This window comes from Uloborus diversus, chromosome 8 (genome assembly GCF_026930045.1).
Source record: "Uloborus diversus isolate 005 chromosome 8, Udiv.v.3.1, whole genome shotgun sequence".
NCBI classification, from domain to species: domain Eukaryota; kingdom Metazoa; phylum Arthropoda; class Arachnida; order Araneae; family Uloboridae; genus Uloborus; species Uloborus diversus.
In genome coordinates, this window is record NC_072738.1 from 7,298,165 (window position 1) to 7,323,283 (window position 25,119).

The 25,119-nt window shown below is 32.3% G+C and overlaps 1 protein-coding gene across 1 annotated transcript in view; it reads right to left on the minus strand.

The window, feature by feature from the left end:
- Positions 1 to 25,119, minus strand: part of LOC129227904 (recQ-mediated genome instability protein 1-like) — a 56,774-nt gene that overhangs the window by 9,256 nt on the left and 22,399 nt on the right. The window contains exons 5-7 of the mRNA XM_054862525.1: positions 18,901 to 19,034; positions 12,177 to 12,567; positions 4,729 to 4,888 (exon numbers count right to left, since the gene is read on the minus strand). Coding sequence (XP_054718500.1) covers positions 4,729 to 4,888; positions 12,177 to 12,567; positions 18,901 to 19,034 — 685 coding nt within the window. The remainder of the gene's footprint in view (positions 1 to 4,728; positions 4,889 to 12,176; positions 12,568 to 18,900; positions 19,035 to 25,119) is intronic.

The window sequence follows — 25,119 nt, forward strand, 5'->3', positions numbered from 1 at the left end:
CTTATTGTTGCATTAATAAAGCTATTTTTATTCGCAAAAAAAAAAAAAAAAAATAAAATCAACACCTCTTGGAGCGATTGGTGTCAAAATTGAACCAAAGCCTGTTTACATATGGATTCACATATATTCCAAATTTCTACCAGAACGTAGTATTACTTCTTGAAATAGGGCACTCACATTGGAAAAAAAGAACGGGCGATTGCGCCACCCCCTCTTTAGCTGTTGACACCAAAATAAAATCAGCTTTTATACCCTTTAAGGGCTACTTGCCGATAAATTTTTCTTTCATTCCGTTCATTATTTCTTGAGATACAGCAGTCACAATTGACGACAAAAAACGTTGTATAGCTCAACCCCCGTTTGAGTTATTGACACCAAAATTGAATCAGCACCTGTTCCTGTTAATGGCAACATATGGACCAAATTTTGTTTGATTTCGCCAGTTACTTCCTGAGGAATAGCAAGCACGCGTAACTCAAAAAACGTCCCATTGCTCCACCCCCCCCCCCCTTAGAGGAATTCGCGCCAAAAACCAATGGGCACAAGTTCACATAGGGGCACATATGTGTACCAAATTTCGTTCGATTTCATGCGGTAGTTTTTGCTGTAGAGCGGCCACAAAAAACTGGTCACACACAGACGTGACACACACACATACACACACACACACATACATACACACACACATACAGACAGACATTTTCCAAAAATAGTCGAAATGGACTCAGCACACCTCAAAACGTTCGAATCCGTCAAAATTCAAAATTCGAGAATTCGCACGAATCCAATACTTCCTTCTATATATTAGATATAGAAGAAAGTAAAAATGAACATGCATGATGACAAAAATTTATTTTTACAAAAAATCCAACCTTCTAATTTGTAAAAAGATATTTAACACTTTAAAAATTAAAATGATTTACATTTTCACTATTACAATTTTACATTAAAAAAACTTTTATTTGACATAAAAACACAACCAAATAATTTTTAGATTATTTTGATAATAAAAGTTTTCAGTAGGTCGATAAATATCATCAACTACATTGTAATTCTTAAACAAACATTTCCTCAAAATGTTCTTTTTCTCTCCTAATTGATTAGAATTCTGGGAAGATTTCAAACACTGGGATTCTACTTTCAGACATGAGAGCTTGATATATACAAAAAGTCAGAAAATATGTTGCAAAACAAACTTTTTTAAAAAGAAAAAAAAACATGTTAGATCATCATTTGCACAAAAAAAAGAAGAGAGAGACCGGAAAATTACACTCTATTAATGTACGTAGAGCAGAGTAATCTTAATATATATATTTCTTCTGTGCGGATATTTGTAACCATAAGGCCTTTAAACGGCCGGACTGATTTTCATCAAACTTTTTGTGTGTAATTAAGTTGTGTTAGAATGATTTAGAGTCACGATGGATCAAATCCGAAACGTTTTTGTTAATAAATTAATTAATCTAAACATTGGATGGTAAAATCTCCCAAATTATTAATATTTATTTTAACCTATTGTTGAGCGAGAACTGAAATAAATGTTTAACCCGTTGCCAAAGGACAATAAGAATGCCAGCTCTGCTCTTTGTAATGAAATTTCCTACTGTGCCATGTCAATTGAGAATAGATAAAACGTAGAGAGAGAGTGAAGGACTTCATTTCTTGAAAGTAACGGTTTTAGGTCCTGTGATATATTTTAAAGTAAAGTACTGGAAGGTTCCTGCAAAATGTGCGTTCTGTCGTCCTAGTTGAACCATGTGACCGAATCGGTGCTTTAGATTTTCCTAACCAAATGACCAGAAAGTACTGTACCTAGCAACATTTGTTCCTTGCCTCGAATCCATCTGAGTTTTGGCACCAATGTCAAAAATACTTTAAGGATTATCAAGCTAATCAGTACATTATTAAAGGAAAAGATGATGGAATTTAAAGACGAAACATATTTTATTTTCGTCCAGATAAATTACAACAGGGTAGTTCTGTACGCAAAAGATCAGTGCAGTGAAAGATCTTTATCTTTGGTGGAAAGAACAAATTAGCAATATATGAAGTTTAAAAGTTTTCGTTCAAAAGATCGGACCCCTAATCGGTCGGGAGTTAGCTTCGCTCACTGATCGGCTGGATTACAGTAATGTGGTGGCTTGGCGACTTTGGCTATAAACAATAGAGTTGTGGGATCATTTGTTTACATTTTAAAGCTACTGTTAATGTAATTATTGTATTTTCTGTTTATTTGGCAAAATATTTAAAATTGCAAAAGAATTGTTTTTCATTTTTAAAGAATGTTTAGTAATTTTGGTTGAAGAATATATTTATTTTACATTGGAAGGGGGGGGGGGATGAGTGATTTTCGCCTATTCAGAGAACTGTTTTTGCCTTTATCATTTTTGTTAAACGATATTCTTTCTATTGTTTTATTCTTTTTCATATGGGGGACGTTGCAGCAGGATTTCCTGTTTGTTCTAGATGGGTAGTTTTTTACACTTAATATCTGAGGATGCTTTTTATCCTTTGAGTATGGCTGAAGAAAAAAACCATCAAGTATGGGAGAAAAAATAGTTAAAAAAACAACTGTTCAGTGGGCATTAAATAAATCAAGTTGTAATAAATATACACATTCTGACACCAATCAGCTTAAAACATTTTCTTTTTACTTATTTTTTTCAACAAAATGGTTCAAATACTTCATAGTTTATTGAAATTTTTTAACTTTTCAATTTACAAAGTTTGAACAGAACAACGTCTGTCGGGTCCTCTAGTTTCGAATATTAAATACTTAGTGCAGAATAATTACCAAAACATGCATAAACATTTTATTACAAAAATACCTAATTCATCATCATATTTTAATTTACAACAGCAACTTCTCACTAAGAATCCCTTTCAAAGCAAAAATGAAAGAAAATATTTGGTTAATTTGGAATATAATGTTGATAAACCTGTCTTGTTTGATGCATTTTATATTTAGACAAAAATCTGTAGAATCTTCTTCCAGAGTATCAAAAATAGAAATATCTGTCAAGCATTTTTTTTTTTTGAGTGCCATAATTTTGTGAAAAGTAGGTATCAGTAATTTCATCAGCTAAAACTTCATGAATTTCATATAAAGAGAATCAAAAGTTGAAGCACAAAATATTTTGTGTGGTTTAAATTCCCCCAATTAGGGAAGGCTTCAAAACATTTAAAAAAACAAGGCCCCCCCCCCCTTGTAAAAATAAGCATTTTTGTAGTTATAAATATGGCTGTGTGTATTCACACCGGAGGGTGGGGTTCTTTATACAAATCCAGTTTACATCAGGTCTTTGCCAAATTTGGTCCTTTGATATTCAGGAATTCACATAGGATTTTTATGTGGATGAAAAACTTCTTCGGGGTCTTTCAAATGTTTACATCTCTTAATAACAATGGATGAAGTTTCGGAATTTATATATGAAAAAATTAACTAGGTCTAAATTTAAACATTTAGTTACAAAACTGCTCTTTTCTACAAGTTGACGGGAAATTTTACACTTTTTTTTTGTATTCAAGCATGATTGTTGAACCTGTGTCACTTGACACAACTTTCATTTTGGAGGTAGATCATGTAATGCTGGGCAATGCAGTTAGCAGTAGTACAGTAGATCCCCGTTTTATGCAGGTTTATTTTATGCGATTTAAGATTGGACACCTTTATTTTATTTTACGTGGATAAGTTTCAGTTTTATGCGGATGTGGCAATAGAAACAGATAAAATTTTCCCCTCTTTCAAAATCCAAACTCTAAAGACTTCAAATTACACATAATAAACTGCATTTTGGCGTGTTACTTATCGAGCTTGGGCCATGGGAGACATTTTATGCAATTGGTTCCAGATTGGTCCACTTTTTGCAGAAGTAAAATTATTAAACACACACAGTTCAGAACTCACTGGAAGAAAAGTTCTTAGGAGTGACAAAGGAAGACAAAAGCAATGAGAATACCAACATCAATGACACAGAACAAAAAACGTTAACATTGAAATTTTTGAGCCTTGACAATAGAAATGATTTTTCTAATTTGTTAGTGAAGGAAGATTCTATCATGGAAATGACGCAAGTGGTCATGGGTGTGTTAATGCTCTACAAAGAATTACAGAGAAAAATTCTTGACTGCCAAACGACTATCATAGCCAGCTCTTTTTCATAAACACTAAATTAATTTGTGTTTTCGTTATACATGTTGTGCATAGAAATCTATATAAGTACACATTAAACTTATTGTACAATTGGTCATCACTAGAATGAAGTATTTTTTTATCTACGGAACCTAACCCCTATTTTAACACTAATATTAAAACTTAATTTACGCGGCATTTCCGAGGAATGTAAACCCCACATAAAACGATGGTCTACTGTATAGGCTTTTACACAGCATTCGAATACTTTTAAAAAAATTTTGATATCTATAATACACAGAATGTTTCACTGACAATTCTTTCAATGTTGAACAACAAACACAACTTGTTATTTTATCATATGGTCAACACTTTTTGACACTGATAATCAGCATTTAATAATTAAAATCTGTTTATTAAAACTTTTCACAAAAACGATCCACATATGCTTCTACTTTCAGCAAGGTACAAAATTTAAGACATATCAAGTAAAATTAAAATTTTGAAGTAAATTTCAGCCAGACAAAAAGAAAGTTGTATAATATCTCTTTTGTCGAAATTACGACTTTCAAGAATTCATGATATAAGTTACCTACAGTGAGCATGTCTTGAGGAACTCGATGTGCTGGGAGATATCTCATGGACAGGCATTTCAAACTCTGGTGGATTTTCCTCAAATGCCATCATTTCCTGCATCATATCTTCATCCTCTTCCCACATAGGGTTTTCATCATGAATGGAATCACTATAATCCAGCTGAGCATAGAGAAAAATTCATTATTGAAAACTAAAGAGAAAAAACAATCATAAAAATGTAGTTTACACTTATTTCATCAAATGAAATTGAATTTGTGACTGACAAATTAACCCCTTGCCAGTGGAATTTATTTGAGAGAAAAAAATTACCGAAAAAATATTTATTTCTCTTTAGTTTTGTTTGTTATAACTATTAACTTGTTAAGAATAGACTCCTCTTTTATAAGACATGACATTGCGAAAGAATGGAGTTTTAAGAAGTACAGTAGACTCCCGATTATCCCCGAAATAGAGTGGCACGGTAACCGCGGATAAGCAAAACCGCAGATATTCCGAATAATAGGTAAAAAATGATACTTAGTGTATGCAACAGAAAAAAATATTAATAACACTCACACAATCATTCAAATTATAACTAAAAACATTGCTACATTGCATCTACTAACATTAAATACAAAAAATATATGTAAAATCTAAAAGCAAACAACAACACAATCACAAAAAGAAAAAAAAAGTGAAAGGACCCGCGGATAATCCGAGCCATGGATAATCCAACCGATGATAATCAGGAGTTTACTGTATCTTTTTTAGTTAAGTCATTGAAACATCAGGCTTATGAATAACGAAATGTAAAACATGGAGCAACAGTAATCTTTTCACTTAAATGTCATTTGTAGGCACCCACTTTTTTGATTGGGTTTTTGGCTTCAGATTTTGCCTTTCAATGCATTGATATCCATATTGATTAGTCTCTTCCGTAATGGTGTAAATCAAATTGTCATCAAAAACAGTTAAAAAAAATTTTTTTTTTTGAGTAAAATTATAAGTATTGTTGCGCACACTTGCTGTTGTTGAATGGGAATCTTGGCGGGGAAAATGGTAAACTACCCACAAAGCATAGGACAAACTGACTTCAGACTTTATAGAATTGAAACACTGAGTTTTCTCTTGCCTAAACTCAGGTCGGCACTCCAAAGTTGAAGCATTTGTCTTGGCTGGGCTGAACCGAGTTCGGACACCCCAAACAGGAGTAAAATAGTTTAATCAAGGGTTGCAGATAATAGTTCATTTTCTGACACTTTTTTCTTTGAATTTCTATCCTGTATAGCTGATTACTCTGTGTTTTTCAGAGTTAATGTTTTGTTTGAACTATTTCAGTCCATATTTTAAGACTTTTTACTTAAATGTCCTTAAAAAAAATAACAAATGGTAATATTTTAAAACTTTGCAGTTCCTTTGTGAATACCTTCTGTTCAAATGCTTACAGTGGTATTTAGGCTGATTGGAGCAGTCTGTATTCTTGTCTGTTGTTAAAAATAAGGAATTTCAATCAGTATTTTAAAGTTTTTTTGAATATGTATATGTAACCTTATCAAAAGTATTCCCATAATTTATCAGAATAAATATTAAATCACAATAAAAAATATATAAATTAAAAAAAGACCCTGAGGGCCGACCTTATATTTAGATGAATCTTGCAGATCTAAATACATATAAAATTAAAATATATTAAAATGTTTTTTAGATAATATGAGAAAACACGGAAAATGAAAGACAATCTCAACTACTATGTTTTTTGCTAGCTGCAAAATCAAAAAGAAAAAATTGAAAATCCTTGCTTGTCAAAATGAATTAAATATTTTATTTGCTAACAAATAGGAAATGGCAACAGTGTACAATTTTCAATCATTGAGCTTTCTTTTCTTGTTAGCAAACAAAGAAATTGTTCCTATCATATGAATAAAGGCTTAGAATTAAAAAAAAAAAAAAAAACCCTGACTTTGAGGGTCAACCTCATATTAAGATCAACCTTGCAGGTCTGAACAAATACAAAATTAAAATATAGTTAAACTTTTTCTAGATAACACGAGAAAAGACGGTTTGCTTGCTAAATCAATTACAAATTTTTTATTTGCTAACAAGCAGAAAATGGCAACAGTAGACAATTTTAAATCGTTGAGCTTTCTTTCCTTGTTATCAAAAAATGAAATTGTTCCTATTGCATAAATAAAGGCTTAGAATTAAGAAAAAAAAAAAAAAAAAACCCTGACCTTGAGGGCCAACCTCATGGGTCTGAACACATACAAAATTAAGGTATAATTAAACTTTTTCTAGATAACATGAGAAAACATGGCTTGCTTGCTAAAACAATTAAAAATATTTTATTTGCTAACAAGTAGAAAATGGCAACAGTAGACAATTTTAAATCATTGAGCTTTCTTTCCTTGTCAATTGTTCCTATTACATGAATAAAGGCTTAAAATTTAAAATAAACCCTCTGACCTTGTAGAGTATACACATACACATTAAAATACTGATTGAAATTCCTTATATTTAACAACAATGAAATTGTTCCAATCAAAAGAATAAAAGCTTAGAAATTTTTTCAAAAATAGTAAAAAAGGTTTCTTTTCCAGTTATATTTCACTTGAAAGTTTCAAACAAATTATAAAAAATGCAGAAAAATTTGTTCTTTTGTTTGTACAGTTGAACTCTCTTAATACAATCACGTTTAATACGAAATTACGGATAAAATAAACATTTTGTTTGTTAAGTTTGGTTTGCTATCTAATTACACTGAAAATTTCACCTATAATATGCACATTAAATTGAAATTCTCGGCTAAGACGAACAAGAATTATGACCTCTTTACTTGTTGAATAGGGTAGACCGATCAGTGAATGAACAGTTAAGCACAATTTCATTTTTAAAAAATCCTAGTAATTTTGAATTCTATACCATACAGATGGTGATAGTTAAAACATTTTAATTGATCCATGTAAATATCTCTAAAAAATAGGGGGGAACTTAAATGGTACCGCTTCCGACTTTTTTAGGTGTTTAAAGACAGGGTTCATACTCTAATTGGATGAAAAAATTCCATGACTTTTCCAAGACTTTTTCATGACTTCAATGAAAATTTTTCATGAAATTGTTACACGAAGAGAACAGCACTATTTAATCTCAAACTTGCTAATTTTTGGAAATGACCATTAGCAAAACGTCTACATGAAGGCCACAGCCACATTGAAGCACTTACTCATAATGGAAAAATATAAGTGAACACTTAAAAACATAAACTATTTTTATTTGTCTTCATCATATGAATTTAAGTAAAGTAAAAATGCAGTGAAAGGAATACGATGATGCTTAAATGTCTAACATTTTTTTCTTATAAACAGGCAGGATGATATTGAATGGGACAAAGGTTGAATGAGTCTTCAATAAGTTTCAATAAATTTGCTTCAAAAGTTGCCTTACAGTGTCAACAGAGCATTTAATCAACCCTGTAACTTGACAGTATTTTGGTTCTTTAAAGTAAAGCCACATAGTTTAGCTCTTTATGTTTCTAAACCAGATCTCTTTTTAAAAAACCATTCAGTAATGAATCAATCTTCTGATTCAAAAGTATACTTATTTTGTTTATTTATTTGCACATTTTCAAATGCATATAAATTAATAGGTTCAGAATTTCCAGAACATGTTTGAATCCTGACATTGAGAGTAGCAGTGGGTCGCATGGATTAGTTTTGCATGCTGTATGTGTATGTTGGGCACTACTGTTTTAGAGTATTAGAATTCCTCTTTTTCTGTATTCTATCGCCTGAGTGAAGATCTTTATTTTCTAAATCCATGAACAAATTAAAAGATAAACTCTGATTAATGTAATAATATAGTTCTTACTAGTGATGGAATCGAACTCGGATGTAATTGAATTGCTTTTTTTGAGCGGGCGTGGCAAAACCAAGAACGTGCAAGTTCGCTACTATCGAATATGAAACATAAGAAGTGTTGAAAATAAGTTAGTTCAAAATAAGTGATGTCCAAGCAGTAAAATCACATCGCGGAAAGAAAAAAAAAAGGCAAGCGGCTGCGACAGAAGTGGATGCAATAGGATTTCATAATTCAGATTTGATTTTGGGATCGTTCAATTTTCCGCTTTTAATAGCTTTTATGTGCTGTACTGTTAAAATCATTCAAATTTTCCAATGCTCTTTTAGTTACTGTTACTTTCTCTTTGTCCAAGACATTTTTCCATGACTTAAAATAACTTTCCATGACTTTCAATGAAAATTTCAATTTTCCATGACTTTTCCAGGTCTGAAATTCGCTTATTATTTTTCCATGACTTCCAGGATTTCCATGACCCTTACGAACCCTGTAAACAAAAAATGTCACAACGACCCAGTGAATGAACACCTCCAACCAGTAAATGAACACAAATTGGTCCAGTGAATGAACATGATAAATTTTGATTCAAAAAGAAATTAAGTTTCTTTGAGATCTATCTATCTATCTATATAACTATCTATATCTATTTATCTAGCTATCTATTTAACTATCTATCTATTTATATAACTATCTATATCTATTTATCTATCTATCTATTTATATAACTATCTATATCTATCTAGCTATATAAATATCTATTTTTCTATCTACACATCTATCGGTCTATCTCTATGTCTATTTACCTATTTATCAATGTACTTATCTATTTTTCTATCTATCTACTAATCTGTATCTAGCTATCTATATATTTATCTAATCTATATACTTATCTATCTATCTATCTACTTATCTATCTCTATGTCTATTTACCTATTTATCAATCAATGTACCTATCTATTTTTCTATTTATCTATCTGCTTATCTATGTATCTATCAATTTATCTACCTATTTATCTATCTATCTACCTACTTATCTATTTACGTATGTATCTATATATCTATCTATCTGTCTACTTATCTATTTATCTATATATCTATCTACTTATCAATCAATTTGTCTACTTATCTACCTATCTATCTATCTATTTATCTATACACTTATCTATCTATCTATCTACCTATTTATCTATCTATCTATATATCTATCTACTTATCAATCGATTTGTCTACTTATCTATCAACTTATCTATCTATCTGTCTATCTACCTAACCTATTTATCTGTCTGTACATCTAAATATCTACCAATCTATTATCCTAATCAATCTATTTATATATCTATCTACCTGCTTATCTACCTGTCTATCTATCTACCTATCTATCTCCTTATCAGTATATCTACCTATCTATATCTATCCACCTATCTATATCTATCGGTCTATCTACCTGTCTATATATCTACCTACTATCTATTAACCACTACCTATCTATTTATCTATCAATAAATCTATCGATCTATCTATCTACCTACCTATTCTATCTCTATATTTATCTACCTATATATCTATTTACCTCTTATTTTTAATATATCTATCTCTATATTTTCCTCTATCTATTTATCTATCTATCTATATACAAACATACATACACATCTACCTATGTATTCTCTCTCCTTGTATATATATATTTCTATTTCTCTATCTACCTGTCTATCTATCAAGAGAGATAAAGGTACAGAAAGATAAATGTAGGTAGGTAGGTTAATATACAGATAGAGATATAGATAGATAAAAGATAAAACTCAGTAAAAAGTGCATTGTTTGCAAAGACAAAAATAAAGAAATTATAAAATATGTAATGAAATATATAAATAAATAAGCAAATAAACTATCTGCATTACAAAAAAGTTCGAAAATGAAAATATCTCATAGAAACTTCAAATTTCTTTTTAAATCAAAAGAAATTTTGCCATTGTTCATTCACTGGGTTTAAGCAATTTTTCATACCCAGTGAATGAACACCCCTCTGCCTGAAAATGTACGCATTCTGCATTGAATGAAACAATTTAAATCCATAGCCTAAATATGTATACCTAATTTTTCTTTCTAAAAGTTAAAAAATAAAATTTATTGATAAAATAATATGCATCAAAATAATTGCTAGCACGAAACCAGCCTTATTATTTTGAAAAAGGGAAAGAACGATTCACGGCAGTACAAATTTCAAATTTTTTCCAGGAAAAAAAATACGTATCCAAAGTAACCAGGTATCGGATAGCTTAGAATATCAATATAGAACGCTTTTGTAGTGAATTTATTCAGAAAAAAAATTTTGGAAGCTTATTTTTTTTTTAAATTGACGCGCTGTTCATTCACTGGGTGGTGTTCACTCACTGGTCGGTCTACCCTACTGTCATTTTTTTTTAGAAATTATTCATCATTTTTTTAGGTAGTCTTATTAGAAATCTCGTTTTATATCAAGAAGAAAATAGTCAACATTTTTCATGGAAAATAAAGCCCGTACATTTGCTTACCTGTGGACATTTCAATTTAATCAGAGATAAAACCGTTCATCTTCCATTGTGAAATATAGCCTATTGCGTGACTGTCGATTATCATCTTCCATTTTCAATATTTCCCAAAAAACATTCATTTATAAGAAATAAGTGATTTTTTTCTGAACGTACTAACAGATTACAATGTGTGTATTTGTAGTAACATTTTAAAAATATATGTAAGCATTTTTTCGTTTTCACTCATTTAAGGTTGTTACGAATAACGGCTAATGCGAACAAATCCATGAATTTTTGACATTTCGTATTAACCAAGTTCAACTGTTCTAATATTTTAAATGTGCAAGTAAATTTTGACAACAAAAATTGCAAAAAATGCTAATTTTCATGGTTTTGAATCAATATCTTCGGTAATTCAAGTCCTACAAAGATGATACCTAGCAAAACACTCTATCAAATTACTTTTTGAAAAAAAAAAGTATCAAAATCGGTTCATTCTCTTGAGAGCTTTGATGCCACATACACACTCACATGCACGTCAAAATTATAACCCCCTTTTGTTTGCATTGGAGGTTCTATAGAAAACTTGAATCAATGTTTTTTGAAATCTTACTTGTTTTCTTAGTCTGTGCAACAGCTGAATAACTAAGAGTTGTTATTATATTATTATGTCCAGGAATGTAACAGAGCTGTAATATAAAGGTTAAGGACCAAAATTGAAACAATAATAATTTGTTCCTTGTTGTTTTTGTTGTAAACAATAATAATTTGTTAATTGGTTTAATTTTATAGTTTAAAATAGTATTCCTCCTTTTTTTGGGGGCATAGGAACATTTCAGTGATTTACTTTACAAAATCACTCTTTTATTGTGTGATTGTTTGTTCATTAAAAAAAAAATACATGAAATGCTTTCAAAATTGCAAATTACATATCCATATTTGTGTGCACATTCCTTTGTGAAAACTTAATTCGGTGTTTTCAAAATTAATTTTAATTTTCATTGCACATAAATAAAAATCATTCATTATAATTTCAATTTTGTGGAAAAGAACTCGCCACATGCAAAAATGAAGTTGCATGAAAATGGATAAGTGTTAAATCTCACTTGTACTGGCCTCTGACTATTTTCTTTTTCAAGCTCATCAATAGCATCCAAATCTAACGATTGAGTAAAGTCATCATCATCACTATCAAAGAAATTATCATCTGCTGCAAACTCTGGCACTTGATTCCGATTGTTCCCTGAGGATGAAGATGTTCCTTGATGAAGATGAGGGACTACGTCTCTGTTTCTAATAGAATTGGAGCTGTTTCTGCTATGGCCACTTGTTGGAGGATTTAGCCACAGATTCACATGGCTTCTCTGCACATTTGTATGACTTTGTCTGGGGGCAGAATTGGGCACATCATTTGCATTGGTACTTCTGGATGGTGAAGAGTTTGGAACACTTTCAGGATTTTCTGGGAGGCCATTTTCTTCACTATTTGGAATCTGTCTTTACAAAAAAAGTTTAGTTAAACAGAGTATTTGCATATTTGTCAGAAAAAACATAATAGAAATATAAACAGATCTGCCAATTAGAGTAGGGAACTTCGTATACTAATTGGATAACGTGTTTGGACAATCAATGGTTCAAATATTTTCAAAAGTCATTTAGTAAAACTGAATATATAATTAGAAAGCATTTATTTTTAAAATTGATACAATAGAGACATAAGTTTTCATTCTTTTAGCTTTGAAAAATATGATATTTTGAATAAATTCATGATTCAGTTCAAATTGAAATAGCTTGATTTTTGCTGGCAAGCTAATGTCTATATATAATTTAAAATGTAATTTTCAATCATGTATTCCAAATTTACTATTACCTACCACTACACCTTTAGCAAGTAAAAACATATAATTATGCAGCTCATTACAAAACTCAAAATTGTTTCAATGTATCCTGGAGCACTTAAAAATGCTTCGAAAAGTGTTCGTAATTTAAAAAAAAAATCCATTTCATATTTGATCACCAAACTTTTGACACACAGATATGAATAGGAGAAGATACCTTGAGCACACATCAAAACATCTAATAATACGGGGGGGGAAAAATGGTTATTTTTAAAGCGTATAGGACATTAAACACTTATGTAGACAAAATAAGAGATACCAATAATTTGAAAATGATTAAAATGAAGTTAAAAAATAAAGTAACGTTAGGCGGACCTTTGCTTGAAAAAACCTTAGATTATTGTAAAAATTTATTCTGATAAAAATATTGCTAAATTGTAAGTTTCCAAAATGGAAGATGCTATGCTGTTGCTGACTAGACTTCTGTCAATTGCCTGGAACATATTTCAAAACTGGCTTACTCACCTTAACACAAAGGGGCATTGGGAGCAGTCATTCCAAGATTACTTTAGTTCAATGGCCTTCCCATGCCCTTTCGAACACCAAGCAGAACAGTAATTCAGGACCAGCAGGGGCAGATACAGAAATAGTTTTTGGAAGCAACATCAAGGAGTTAAGCACCTCTTCATACAATCTTACTACTATTATATATGCGAAAGTTTGTCTGTATGGATGTATGGATGTTTGTTACTCTTTCACGCAAAAACTACTGAATGGATTTTGATGAAACTTTACAATAATATAGCTCATGCATCAGAATAACACATAGGGTAGTTTTCGTCCCATTATGGGGGGCAAAACCCCCTTAGGGAGGCAATAAAACACAATTTTCGTATAAATTCTGTAATATGGGGATGAAAAAATACTTGCACATATTAACATTATATGTCCATCGAAAGCTCTGATTTTTCTGCTGAAGATGGCACCTGTTCAAAATTTCTAAGTAGAATAAAAAACAAGTTATGAGCTTTTTAGTTCCATGTTCGAAGGCTTTCCTTAACTCAATACAATATTTAGTGTATCATCTCAACTCCCTGTCGATAACGACTATTGTTGTATTGTTGACTATCTTTGCTTTTCGTGACTGTTCAAGGCTTTTCTCAAGTCAAATCTTGAAGTAAAATTTTTGCACAAGATTGGCAAATAATACATGGATTTGGCTGATTTTTTTCCATTTTAATGCAACTTTGAGGCAGTTAATGTTTTTTTTTTATTTATTTGTATTGACTGGGTATTTAATCGATCAGCTGGAATCTAGCCAAGCTTTTTTTGTGGAATCATTTCAATAGCTAAGGCATTTGGTATTTTTTTCAACTGTCGCTGTTTTTGAAACTAAAGACTGCGCAATACTGTTTCTCGGTTTTCACCATGTTACCAAATATCGCCATTTCTTTAATATTTCTTTCTTTAAATTTGTTAACACGTAAAACAATTCGCCAACTAATTCACAAATTCATAAACAGCGCAAAAACTTTCATCACTTTGTCTTTGCACACAATTTCAAACAATTGCCAAATTTTTACTGTTTATTGGAAACATTTCGGGTAGCATCATTGTTGACCCTATTTTGGGACGATTTCTACGGTAAGAAGTTACACATAATACAATAATTTAGATTGCCAGTGTAGCGCTGGATATTATGTATTTGATGGAGATCGGGATTATAAGGGAACTGTTTCATTTTATTTAAGAATAGTTGACCTCACTCGAATTGGATTTTTTGGGAATTACCCAAACTGACTTCTTTACAACTCCTGAACGTTTTCGTGATTTATTTTTTGTGATTTTTGGGTTTCTTCTCACTTTTGCCAACATTTCATTTACTCCCTTTCCCCCTAATTTTCAGTTTTAATCATACCTTTTGATACAGTTAAGGGGGCAGGCCATTTGAAATGTCGGCGAAACTAGAGTCAAACAATGTTTTGGTAACTATTTGACCTCTGCCTGTAATGACCATTAACTTGAATCAATTGAAAAAAAAAACTACTTCAACGTGAGCGAAGCCGCGGGCAAAAGCTAGTTTTTAATAATTAAGCTTTCACCATGGGTGCAAGTATGGTGATGTGTTCAAGACGGAAAATATTTTCAGCCCCCCCTCCTCCGCCCGCATGCGGGCTTAAGGAAAAATTTGTGTATAAATGTTGTAGATTTTAATAATGCCAGTTTTGGAATCTGTGTTTGATTTAAAATTTAATCCTTTAAATTGCAATATTTAAGCGTTTTGGCATCATAATTCCAAAAAACCTAATATCCGGCAATAGGGGGGGGGGGGGTCTGGGGGCTCTCCCCCAGACATTTTTCCAAATTTGAGTCCAAAAAACGCTATGGTAGGTCATTTTGATAAAGTTCCGGGAAAGGAGGGGTTCAGGGACTCTTATATCAATTATTTCAAACTGATAGTCCGAAAATCACAATGTTGGGCAACCTTCAAAAAATATTAGGGAAAGAGGGGGGGGGGGGAGGCGCTCTGGGTTCTCCCCGAAATTGTAGCTTTAAAAACGAAATTGTACTCCATCTTTCATAACGTTTGTACTCCCTTTTGAATGCACTATTGAAGGGATGGAGTTCAGGAACCCTCCTTCGGCAATATTTCGAAATTGAAGTTCAAAAAACGCAATTTTAGACGATGTTAGATAATGTTAGGAGTAAAAGCGTTCGCAGCTCCCCACCATTAGTTTTTTATCGATCGTAAACATTTTTATTGTAGCAATAAAATCGCTTAGGACATAAGATTTTCACTTTTGCAACATAAATCAGTTCTGATCGGAAAGTCTACCCAAGGTTGCGCCAACAAAGCACAAAAGAAGGAAAGGTGTGGGAAGGGTATGGGCGACTAATGATAATAAACTGGCACCATTCCCCCCACAGTCTTCATTTGAAAAAGAATTCTTTTATAAGATAGCAGGTGGTGAAATTAGCAATAAAAAAAGCTTCAGTGAAGTAGATATATTTTTTGAACAAGGTACCCTTTCTAATATTCATTAATTAAAAAAAAGTAATAGGGGAACTGAATCCTAACCCCAGGCAGGATCCACGAATCGCATCCCTCTTAAGGCACTCAAATATAGCCTAAAGTGGCGCTTTAAATATTTCAGCATCAAAATATTTTCGCTCTGAGTTCACTACAAATGTCCTAAATTTCAATTTTTAAAGCTTCAGTTCCTATTTTTTTTTTGTAGGAATAGTACCCTCTTTAACTATAAACATGACTTATGACCGCCTAAAAAGTTTTAATACTTTGATTTTGGAAACTTTTTGAAAGAATCTTCCAACACCCTTCCCCTTAAGTCATCCAAACATAGCCCAAAACAAAGTTCTAAAAATTTCAGAAATGGAAATTTTCGGGCTGGGGTGCGGAATACCCCCCCCCCTTCCATTGTGTTTACTAAACGCAGTGTAAGTTTTTGTTTAAGATTTATTTTTCTATTGAGAAAGCAACTCCCCTCCACACATCGCCATAGACAACCCAAAGTTTTAAGATCTCAATTTCGAAAATGTTTCGAGAAAGGCCCCTGAATTCCCTAACTCTTAACTCACTCAAAAATAGCCAAAATAACATTTCAATACTTCAGCACGGAGAAATTTTCTGGGAGAGAGACCCCCCCCCGAATTCCTTCCCCTAAGTTCACTAAATTTGACTTCAATTTGCGGTTTCCACTTTTCATCACCAAAGATTTAAGAATTTAAATTATAAATTTATTGAGATAAAGGCTTCCAATTCCCTCTTCTTCAGTCTTCCTAAGATTACCTAAAGCTGAGTTTCGAATACTTCAGCTTTGAATATTTTTTGGGGAAGAGGAACCCCGAACCCAAAGACGGTCTAAAGTTGCGCTTTTAAGACTCCAGTTTCGGAATTTCGCCCAAAGAGAGCCCCCTCCCTCCCTCTTGACATTGCCAAAGACAGCCTAAAAGTTCTAAGACTTCAATTACAAACACTTTCCGGGAGAGGGTCCCAAATGCCCTTTCACTTAAGTCATTTAAGTAAAGCCTCAAATAGTTTTAATACATCAGCTACAAAACATTTTCGTGTTAGAACACCAAAACCTTATATCATAAATTCACCAAATATTGCCTAAATTAGTGTTTTTAAGACTCCAGTTTGATTTTTTTTAAACTTCCCCCTCCCCACTTTTACATCATTAAAGAGAGCCTAAAACTTTTTGACTTTTAAATTTTTAAGAGTTTTGCAGAGGAGAAATATCGAACCACTCCGAGCTTCAAAAATGGTTTTCAATTCATTTTCGATATTTTATGCTGGAGTCCTTGAGTAGCCCCCCCCCTCTCAGATTGTCCAAAATATAAACGTTTTAAGACCTCAGTATCGTGGGTCAATTTGCGGACTTACCCTCTTTGCAAGAGCAGCGTTTTTTTCACAAACTCGTGCTGCCTTTATTTTTCTCCTTTCCTTTCTCTCCCCCTCCCCATATTTCTAGTCTAGCGAGTATTAGATTCAATGACATTGGAATTTAGTGATTCCTCAAGTCTTTGTCAAAAATGCAGGAACGGTTGCCCATCGGTGTTTCCAACCAGCTTGAAATTTTTCCTCGATTATTTCCAAAATTCCCAATTTTATTAAAGTATAAAAAATCCCTGAGTTTCCGTTTTACCTGGTATGCGGATGCCATTTGCTGTGGCGAAAACATTTCATCTAGTCAGCAATCACTCTCATTCGGTGGTTCAGATTCAACTCTTAAGACATTTTAAGAGCGTACATAGCTTTCATAAATGCGTGTAAAGTTTGCAAAAAAAAAACAAAAACAAAACACGCGCAAATGAAAAAAAAAACGAAAAGATGATCGAAAATAGCATAAGAAAAGGCTAAGTTTTCAATTAGAGCCGATTATTTCGAAAAATCAGGAAGAATAGCGAGCAACTCCTCGGTCTGCAATGCAGTGAGTTTGAAATAACACAGCTATACCTAAAAAAAGACAAACGGCGAAAGTCGAAAAGTCACTCCTCCAAAAGCACGTTGCAAACAAAACAAGCCCATGGCGGAAAACCGAGAGAATGTCAATGTAAATTCGTGGTTATGAACGGTCCAGTAATATATTAAAGCATATTTTTCAAACACTCAAATTTTCTTTTTTAAGTAAAAACTTAAAGAAAGTCAGCGAATTTATTTCCGTCCCGACCTCCGTCTCGGAAATTTTGTCCAAGATGGAAATCCGTCCTGAGACGGAAGGTCTTGCACCCATGGCTTTCACTAAGTTCATTAAAAATATTTTTATGCTCCCTTACTGTTAATTACCGATTCAAAGAAGAATTATTGAACAAATCACGCTATTATGTACTTTTGAATCTTAAGCCAGTGAATTAAGCCAGTTTTATTCTTTCATTCTCACCTCTTAACTCCAATATTACTCCTATCAGATAAAAAAGTGATTTTATTCCAATGTTCTGTGTCTTTTTAAAAATAATTGTTTGAAGAATTGGATTTGTGCTGCTTAGAAATAAATCAAAGAATATTTCATGGGATAGTTAAATTAATTTCATCCTTTTGGGAGGTGAAGGGTAATAATACTCCTGTGACCCCATAAAATCTGCTACTATTCTAAACAGGAAGCAACTGGAATTTTATTTTACATTAAGCAGACACCCCAAGCACATGTCCACGAGAAGCCTGTGGGTATAGTAGGTAGGGGAGTCTCATTGGGTATCCCAAGCACACAAGAAATAGCTTAGATGATGACATATTCTGTTAAGGCTGAGATAAATTATTTAATTCCTACTGCAAGAACTTAACTTTTAAGCATCAATGGAAGGAATCTCTATTTGAAGTTTCTATCTTCAATTTGGTGGTACTGCAGGTTAAGAATTCAGTTCTTTTAAAATATACATGGGAAAAAATGTAATTTTCCAAAATAACATCAATTTAAAAAAAAAAAAAATCCCACCAGTGTAAAAACACAGAAATGTTCCAAACATAACTTACAATGCCTCTCGGAGGAGAGCCAGCCGAGAGAATTGTTGCAGCTTACTTTCAACCTCACCCCCTAAAACTTTTATTTTATCAGCAGTCAACAGCACAACTCCAAGCCTGCAATCAAGAGGTCCTTGAATAACCACCTACAAAGAAATAATTACCCATGAGCTAACGATTTCATTGACAATACAGAGTATGAATTAGCATGTGCTAAAACAGCTTCAAACAATTAACATGATTCCGAGAAAGAAGGAAATAATAAAATACTGAAGCATTCATTGTACTGATAGTTTTATCTCCAGATAAAATATAAAACATTTCATTACTCACTTTTAATAATGAGAAAATACATTTTCAAACATCAGACTGAAGAACCATTAGCATGGAATAGTATTTTCAAAAATATGATCTTTAAATCATTTTCTAGGATATGGTATTCACAACAATGAAACAACGTTGCTTATATTTGGAAAATAGTTAAATAAAAAATTAATTTCAGATCAAAAATATAAATAGATGATTTGTCTTAGACACAAAAATTTTATTAAAGAGCTCTTTGTGCTGATACAAGAATAATGCAGGAAATTTTTAGTGATATAGCTTGGGTTGCTTAATGGAGCCTTTTTAAAGGATAAATAAATTTACTTAGATGGTGCAATAACTTAAAAAAAGGTTCTCAACTTTTTTGGACGGTACTTTTAATAGGTTATAATGTCACCACACTAAAAAAAAAAATTCATTTGATTAATTGATTGATGCAAACATCTGTAATATTTGTAACTGCCAACATCTACAGAAAAAAAATCCAGTAGATTATGACACATAGAAATATCGTTTTCTATTGTTAATTAGGGAAGAATAGTTTTTTTTTTTTACTATCTTTCAAAGTACAATTGAATGCAAGTTTCTTTCATTATATACACAATCAAAAGAAATGCTCAAAATCCAGGAATTTCATGGAAAGAACAGTAGTTGGCAGAGATATTTTGTAAAGAATGCACACTAAAATCAATTTAAAAAAAAAGTTGAATTAAAAATGCCATTTCTAGTTAAAATTACAAATTGTATTTAATATGATATTTGAGCTAATGTTTTGATGAAATCATTTATAATAGCGTATAAAAATAATAATTTGTACGATATTTATCAAGTACTGAGAACATCTGCTGAGTCAAACATTTGAGCTGATATTTGAGCTAATGTTTTGATAAAATCATTTATTATTGTGCATAAAAATAATAATACGTAAGATATTTATCAGTACCGAGGACATCTGCTGCATCAAACATGATCCAGCAGAGGTACTAATTGGGAATGACAGTTTGAAAGAATTTTATCCATATAGAACTTTGATCCATTTAGACATACCCCTTGTTATATCATGCCTCATTACATCGTTCATTCAGATACATCAGACTTTTTTTTTGTCTCCTAAAATATTAAAGCTTTAAAAAAAAAACCTTGATTTAAGTTTGAAAACATTCATGAAAACATATGGTTTTACACAGAAACGGTCTCTTTTTTCTTTATTTTGTCAATGAACAGAACAAAGATAATTCTATTCTTCTGAATTCGCTGGAACAGCAGCGGCAATTCTTGTCATCCAAATGTATATAGCCAATAAATATTTCTGTTTAAGATATAGTTTGGAAACTACTTTACATTTTCTTCTGTACTGATACTAAGGCCTTTATAATGAGTGAGAGACAGCAGGCAGGAGTCATACAGGGTTCATACTCAATTTCTGAAATAAAATGAAGGAGTTTTGGAGGAGTTTTAAAGGAGAAAAATGAGATTTCTGAAGGAGTACTAATGGGCTGCCCATAAGTGAAATGTCACACTTCATCTTACTCCTCCTCGTCACATGTCATATTTTTTTTATAAACATACTGTTATAACAACTGCATGATGTTACTTTTTGTCACCATCTCTCTTCCCTTTGTCACAATTTCATGAGCTCCTCCCCCCTCTCAAGGTATGACATCACTAGTGGACGTTGCAATATCATAACTACAATCTGCTAAACAATTGTTTTTTTTTTAACACAGTCACTTAACGTAGAACATCTGCTTATGTATTTCTAAATACTTAAATATTAATTAGAAAAACTGACTTTTGCAGATGAGAGTGTGGTGGAGAGAAAAGCACAGCCAAGCACCATTTGAGCATGGTTTACTTTCTTTATGATATGTCTTAGTCATCTAATAATATTTTCACCTTCAACTTTTATAACTTCTATGATCAATTTGTAAATCACATCTTTATGAAAAAATAAATATACGAAATTACTACATTAAAACCGCCCTTATATTTTCGCTCTTGTGATGAAGGTAAGTTGTGTCGACCGAAGTATTTTAAGTTACTGTCATAGAAGAAGACTATGGAGTCTTGAAATAAAAAAGAAGGAGTTTTGAAAGAGTTAAAGCCAAAATGAAGGAGTTTGAAGGGCGCTTCAAAAAGTTTTCCTAAATGAAGGAGTATTGGAGGAGTTTTGAAGGAGCGTACGAATCCTGGTCATACTGTCCTAAGTAGAAGAGAACATACGCCCTTCTCTGACTGCCATTTTAGTACAGAAAAGTTTTTTACTTGGTTGCACAAATCAGGACTTGCATCAAGAAAAGAAGAATAATCTGGACAGGTTGGGTGTAAGAATTTTCTGAAAACAATACGGTTACATATACTTTTTATATTCTTTCTACAGCAAATCGAAGGCATTAGAAAGTCTATTAGGAATAAGAGGGTATTGGAATGCTCACTCTAATCTTATGGTAGCTAAGAAAGATCATCTTCATCCACCATTTGATGTTTGTACCTTTCGGACGCTGAAAATTTACTAAAACTTCAATCTTGTTTAAATGTTAATATGTGGGATAGTACACTCGTGAATTACATCGAACCATTTGAAAATCGCGTCAAAAAAGAATGAATGCTAATTTATTTGTGCATTAGACAGACTGCTATTTTTAATAACCATGGTTATAATCGCGCTTTTCTTTGTCCCTGAAAAGCACAATATAACGAGGGGTTACTGTTTTTAAGGTGCCCCAGTTATCATTAGTAAATACTGAGGATCTTTGACTGGCTAGCATCAAACCCTAAAACCCTGACAAGTAAAGCTTACCGTAAAATGGGGCTACTTGAGCCTCCAGGGGCTACTTGAACCCACAAGAAAAAAGTGTTTAAAATCCGTCCTGGTCCTAAGTAACTCAATGTATATACTTAAAAAACTTTCTCCATGATAGATAGCAGTACTAGGTAGAGGCTGGAACATGAAACAAAGTTTCTGCTATTCCCACCTTTTCCTGATTGAGGTTATGATTGCAAGTTGTCTAAACAGTTGTTTTTTGTGTCTGTAACCTTTCACATGTAATTTCATGGAAACATCTGATATCAAGGTGTGAAAATAGTTTTATGTTTGCATTCTATTTCTTAATAAAATAACAGTGTTTTAAGGTTATAGCTATATATTTAACACAGTAGGGTCTGGTGGGGTAAAGTGGTCATAAAATCGTAGGTTTGCAACTTTGGTGGATAATAAATACAACAAATTATTTAAACACTTCAACTTTTTTTATTGTTATTTTACATTGCATTATTAAAGAACACAGTACATTGAAGTTTAGAAAAAAAAATATTGATTTAATTAGTTTTATAACACTTTCTTTTCCCTTTGTATTTATGACCACTTTACCCCATGGGATGGGGGAAAGTGGTCATAGCATGGGGTAAAGTGGTCATAGTTAAAAATAAATGCAAAACCATATTAAATAACCCTAATATTTGTATATTTCAGTTATTTTTATGGTTACAAGTATATGCACTAATATATGTGTGTATACACGAGTATATACGTGTCGTGTAAACATGAGTAAACACGTTCATATATGAGTAGATACATGTATACATCAGATACATGCATGCACGTGCCTACTCAAGTATATACGTGTATACACGAGTATATAAGCATGTATATGTGATTACCTAAAGGAGTGTTGACGTATCTACACGAGTATACATGTGCCATGTTTATATACGTGTCACGTGTATATACGCGTATAAACGAACGTCATATGCATGTATGCACTTGTATCTCGAGTATACACGTGCATACCTGAATATATACGTGTATAGTAGACGTATATACGCATAATTGTACAGGTGTACATGTGGGTACATACACAAGTGTACATAAATGTATATACGGGTATAAACGTGGATGTATCCAGTGCGTGTTTGTACGTATCTACTCACGTATATACATGTATATTTGGAAGCACGAATATATACGTATGTATACGTGTAAACACAATTATATACCTGAAAAGACGTATATACGTTCATTTACGTGTATACATCAGTACATATATGTATACACGAGTATATACGCTTATATTCATGTATGCCTACAGAGTGAATCCAAGATCTGGAGCAAAAATCTAAGGGGTGTGAGAGGGGAAGATAAAATGCAAAGAATAATAAGGAGTTTATGGTCGCTGACGCGCTACATGCACCCAAAGCCAGAAACTGATGGATGCAAAACAGGTCACAAATTTTTTACACAAAGATGATTCTACTCAAAATTTTAGTTTTTAAGAAATATTTAGAGCACTTGTTAAAAGTTACGGCCGGTAGTAGTTCTAATACATGCATCGCAACAAAGGCGCAGAGACGGATGAAAGTTTTTCAAAAGTCTCGTTATTAAAACATAGAGGTCTTTGTGATTACGACGCCTGTATTACAGCTGCAGGCCGCAAATTTCTTCAATCGCTTTAAAACTTTCTTACAACCTAAAATATTGTGTAAAATTGTCTTAGTGTAACAAATTTGTGACCTGTTTTGTATCCATCAGTCTTTGGCTTTGCGTGCATGTAGTGCGTCAGCATTGTGTTTGTGACCATATGTTCCTTATTATTCTTGCTTCTCCCTCCCCTCTAACACCTTTTAAAAATTTTCCCAAGAAATTAAATTCACCCTGTATACTTGTATATCGTGTGCTTGTATGTAAGTGTCTACTCGAGTACGTACGTGTATATACGTGTCTACCTGAGCATATAAGTGTTCGTATACATACGAGTAAAAGCAAGTGTATACGTGTATAGTCAAATGTATATCTGCATAGATAAAAAATACCCATATCGCAGATACCCGTGTACGTATTTATCAATGCATTTATGTGAATACGTTTATATACGCGCCTACACGAGTATATGCGTATGCATACGTATATACTCGTATATTTAACCCTACTTACTGTAAAAACAATACATATTAAGCGAAATTAATATTTAATTTACATCTGCCTTATACTTAACTATTAAGTGACATTAGAAGAGCAATATTCGTTAAGCCTAATATTATGACCACTTTACCCCATCTTACTGAAATTGTTCTAAAAAACTATCTAAAATATATTCAGCTAACTGCTAATGAGTAAGTGATCTTAAGACATGTAGGAAGCTTCCTGTGCCATCAATCTGTTCATAATTCTAACAAACAAAATTTAAAGAGGAAGTTAAAAGTGGTGTTTTGATTTTTAAAATTTTCATATTTACACAAAATATTTTTTTTAACCAAATAAAATTTTGCCAGTTTTGAAATTTTGTATTCAAAATGTAGTTTCTAACTCACCGAACCTAAAATAAAATTTTCACATTCATTCGAACATTTATTGCCAAGCTATAGTCATTTATTTGACGTATGACCACTTTACCCCATTGACCACTTTCCCCCACCAGACCCTAACCAATATAAGTTAGTGAAAGTGCACTGGTTGCCTTAAAATTGGGCTATTTGAACCCAGCGTTCAAACAGCCCTAAACCATGTTTTATCACTAAATTATGTTAAGTAAGGTTTGTAATCTTTTAAAATAAAGAGGTTAGTTACTATTTATACCCGATTTTTGCAGATCTGGGGCTAAAAAGGGTCCGAAAGTAAAAGAGAACCCCTTAAAGTAGGAAATAATGCGGATTATTTAGAGGAAAAATTACGATTGTGTCCAGATTCAACTACTTCCGGAAAAATGTCTTAGAGAGTAGCATTATCCCATTTTGACTTTAGTATATCAACTCTATAATGGAAATTAAAAGATCTTTCACAACACAAGCCTTTGCATCCTGTAGTGTTTGTAGCTGGGAAGAGCAGGTTTTAAATAGTCCTATCAGAGAAAAAAAAAATCCACCCAAACCATTGAATTGACGGGTTTTCTTTCTTTCTAATGTTCAAATAAT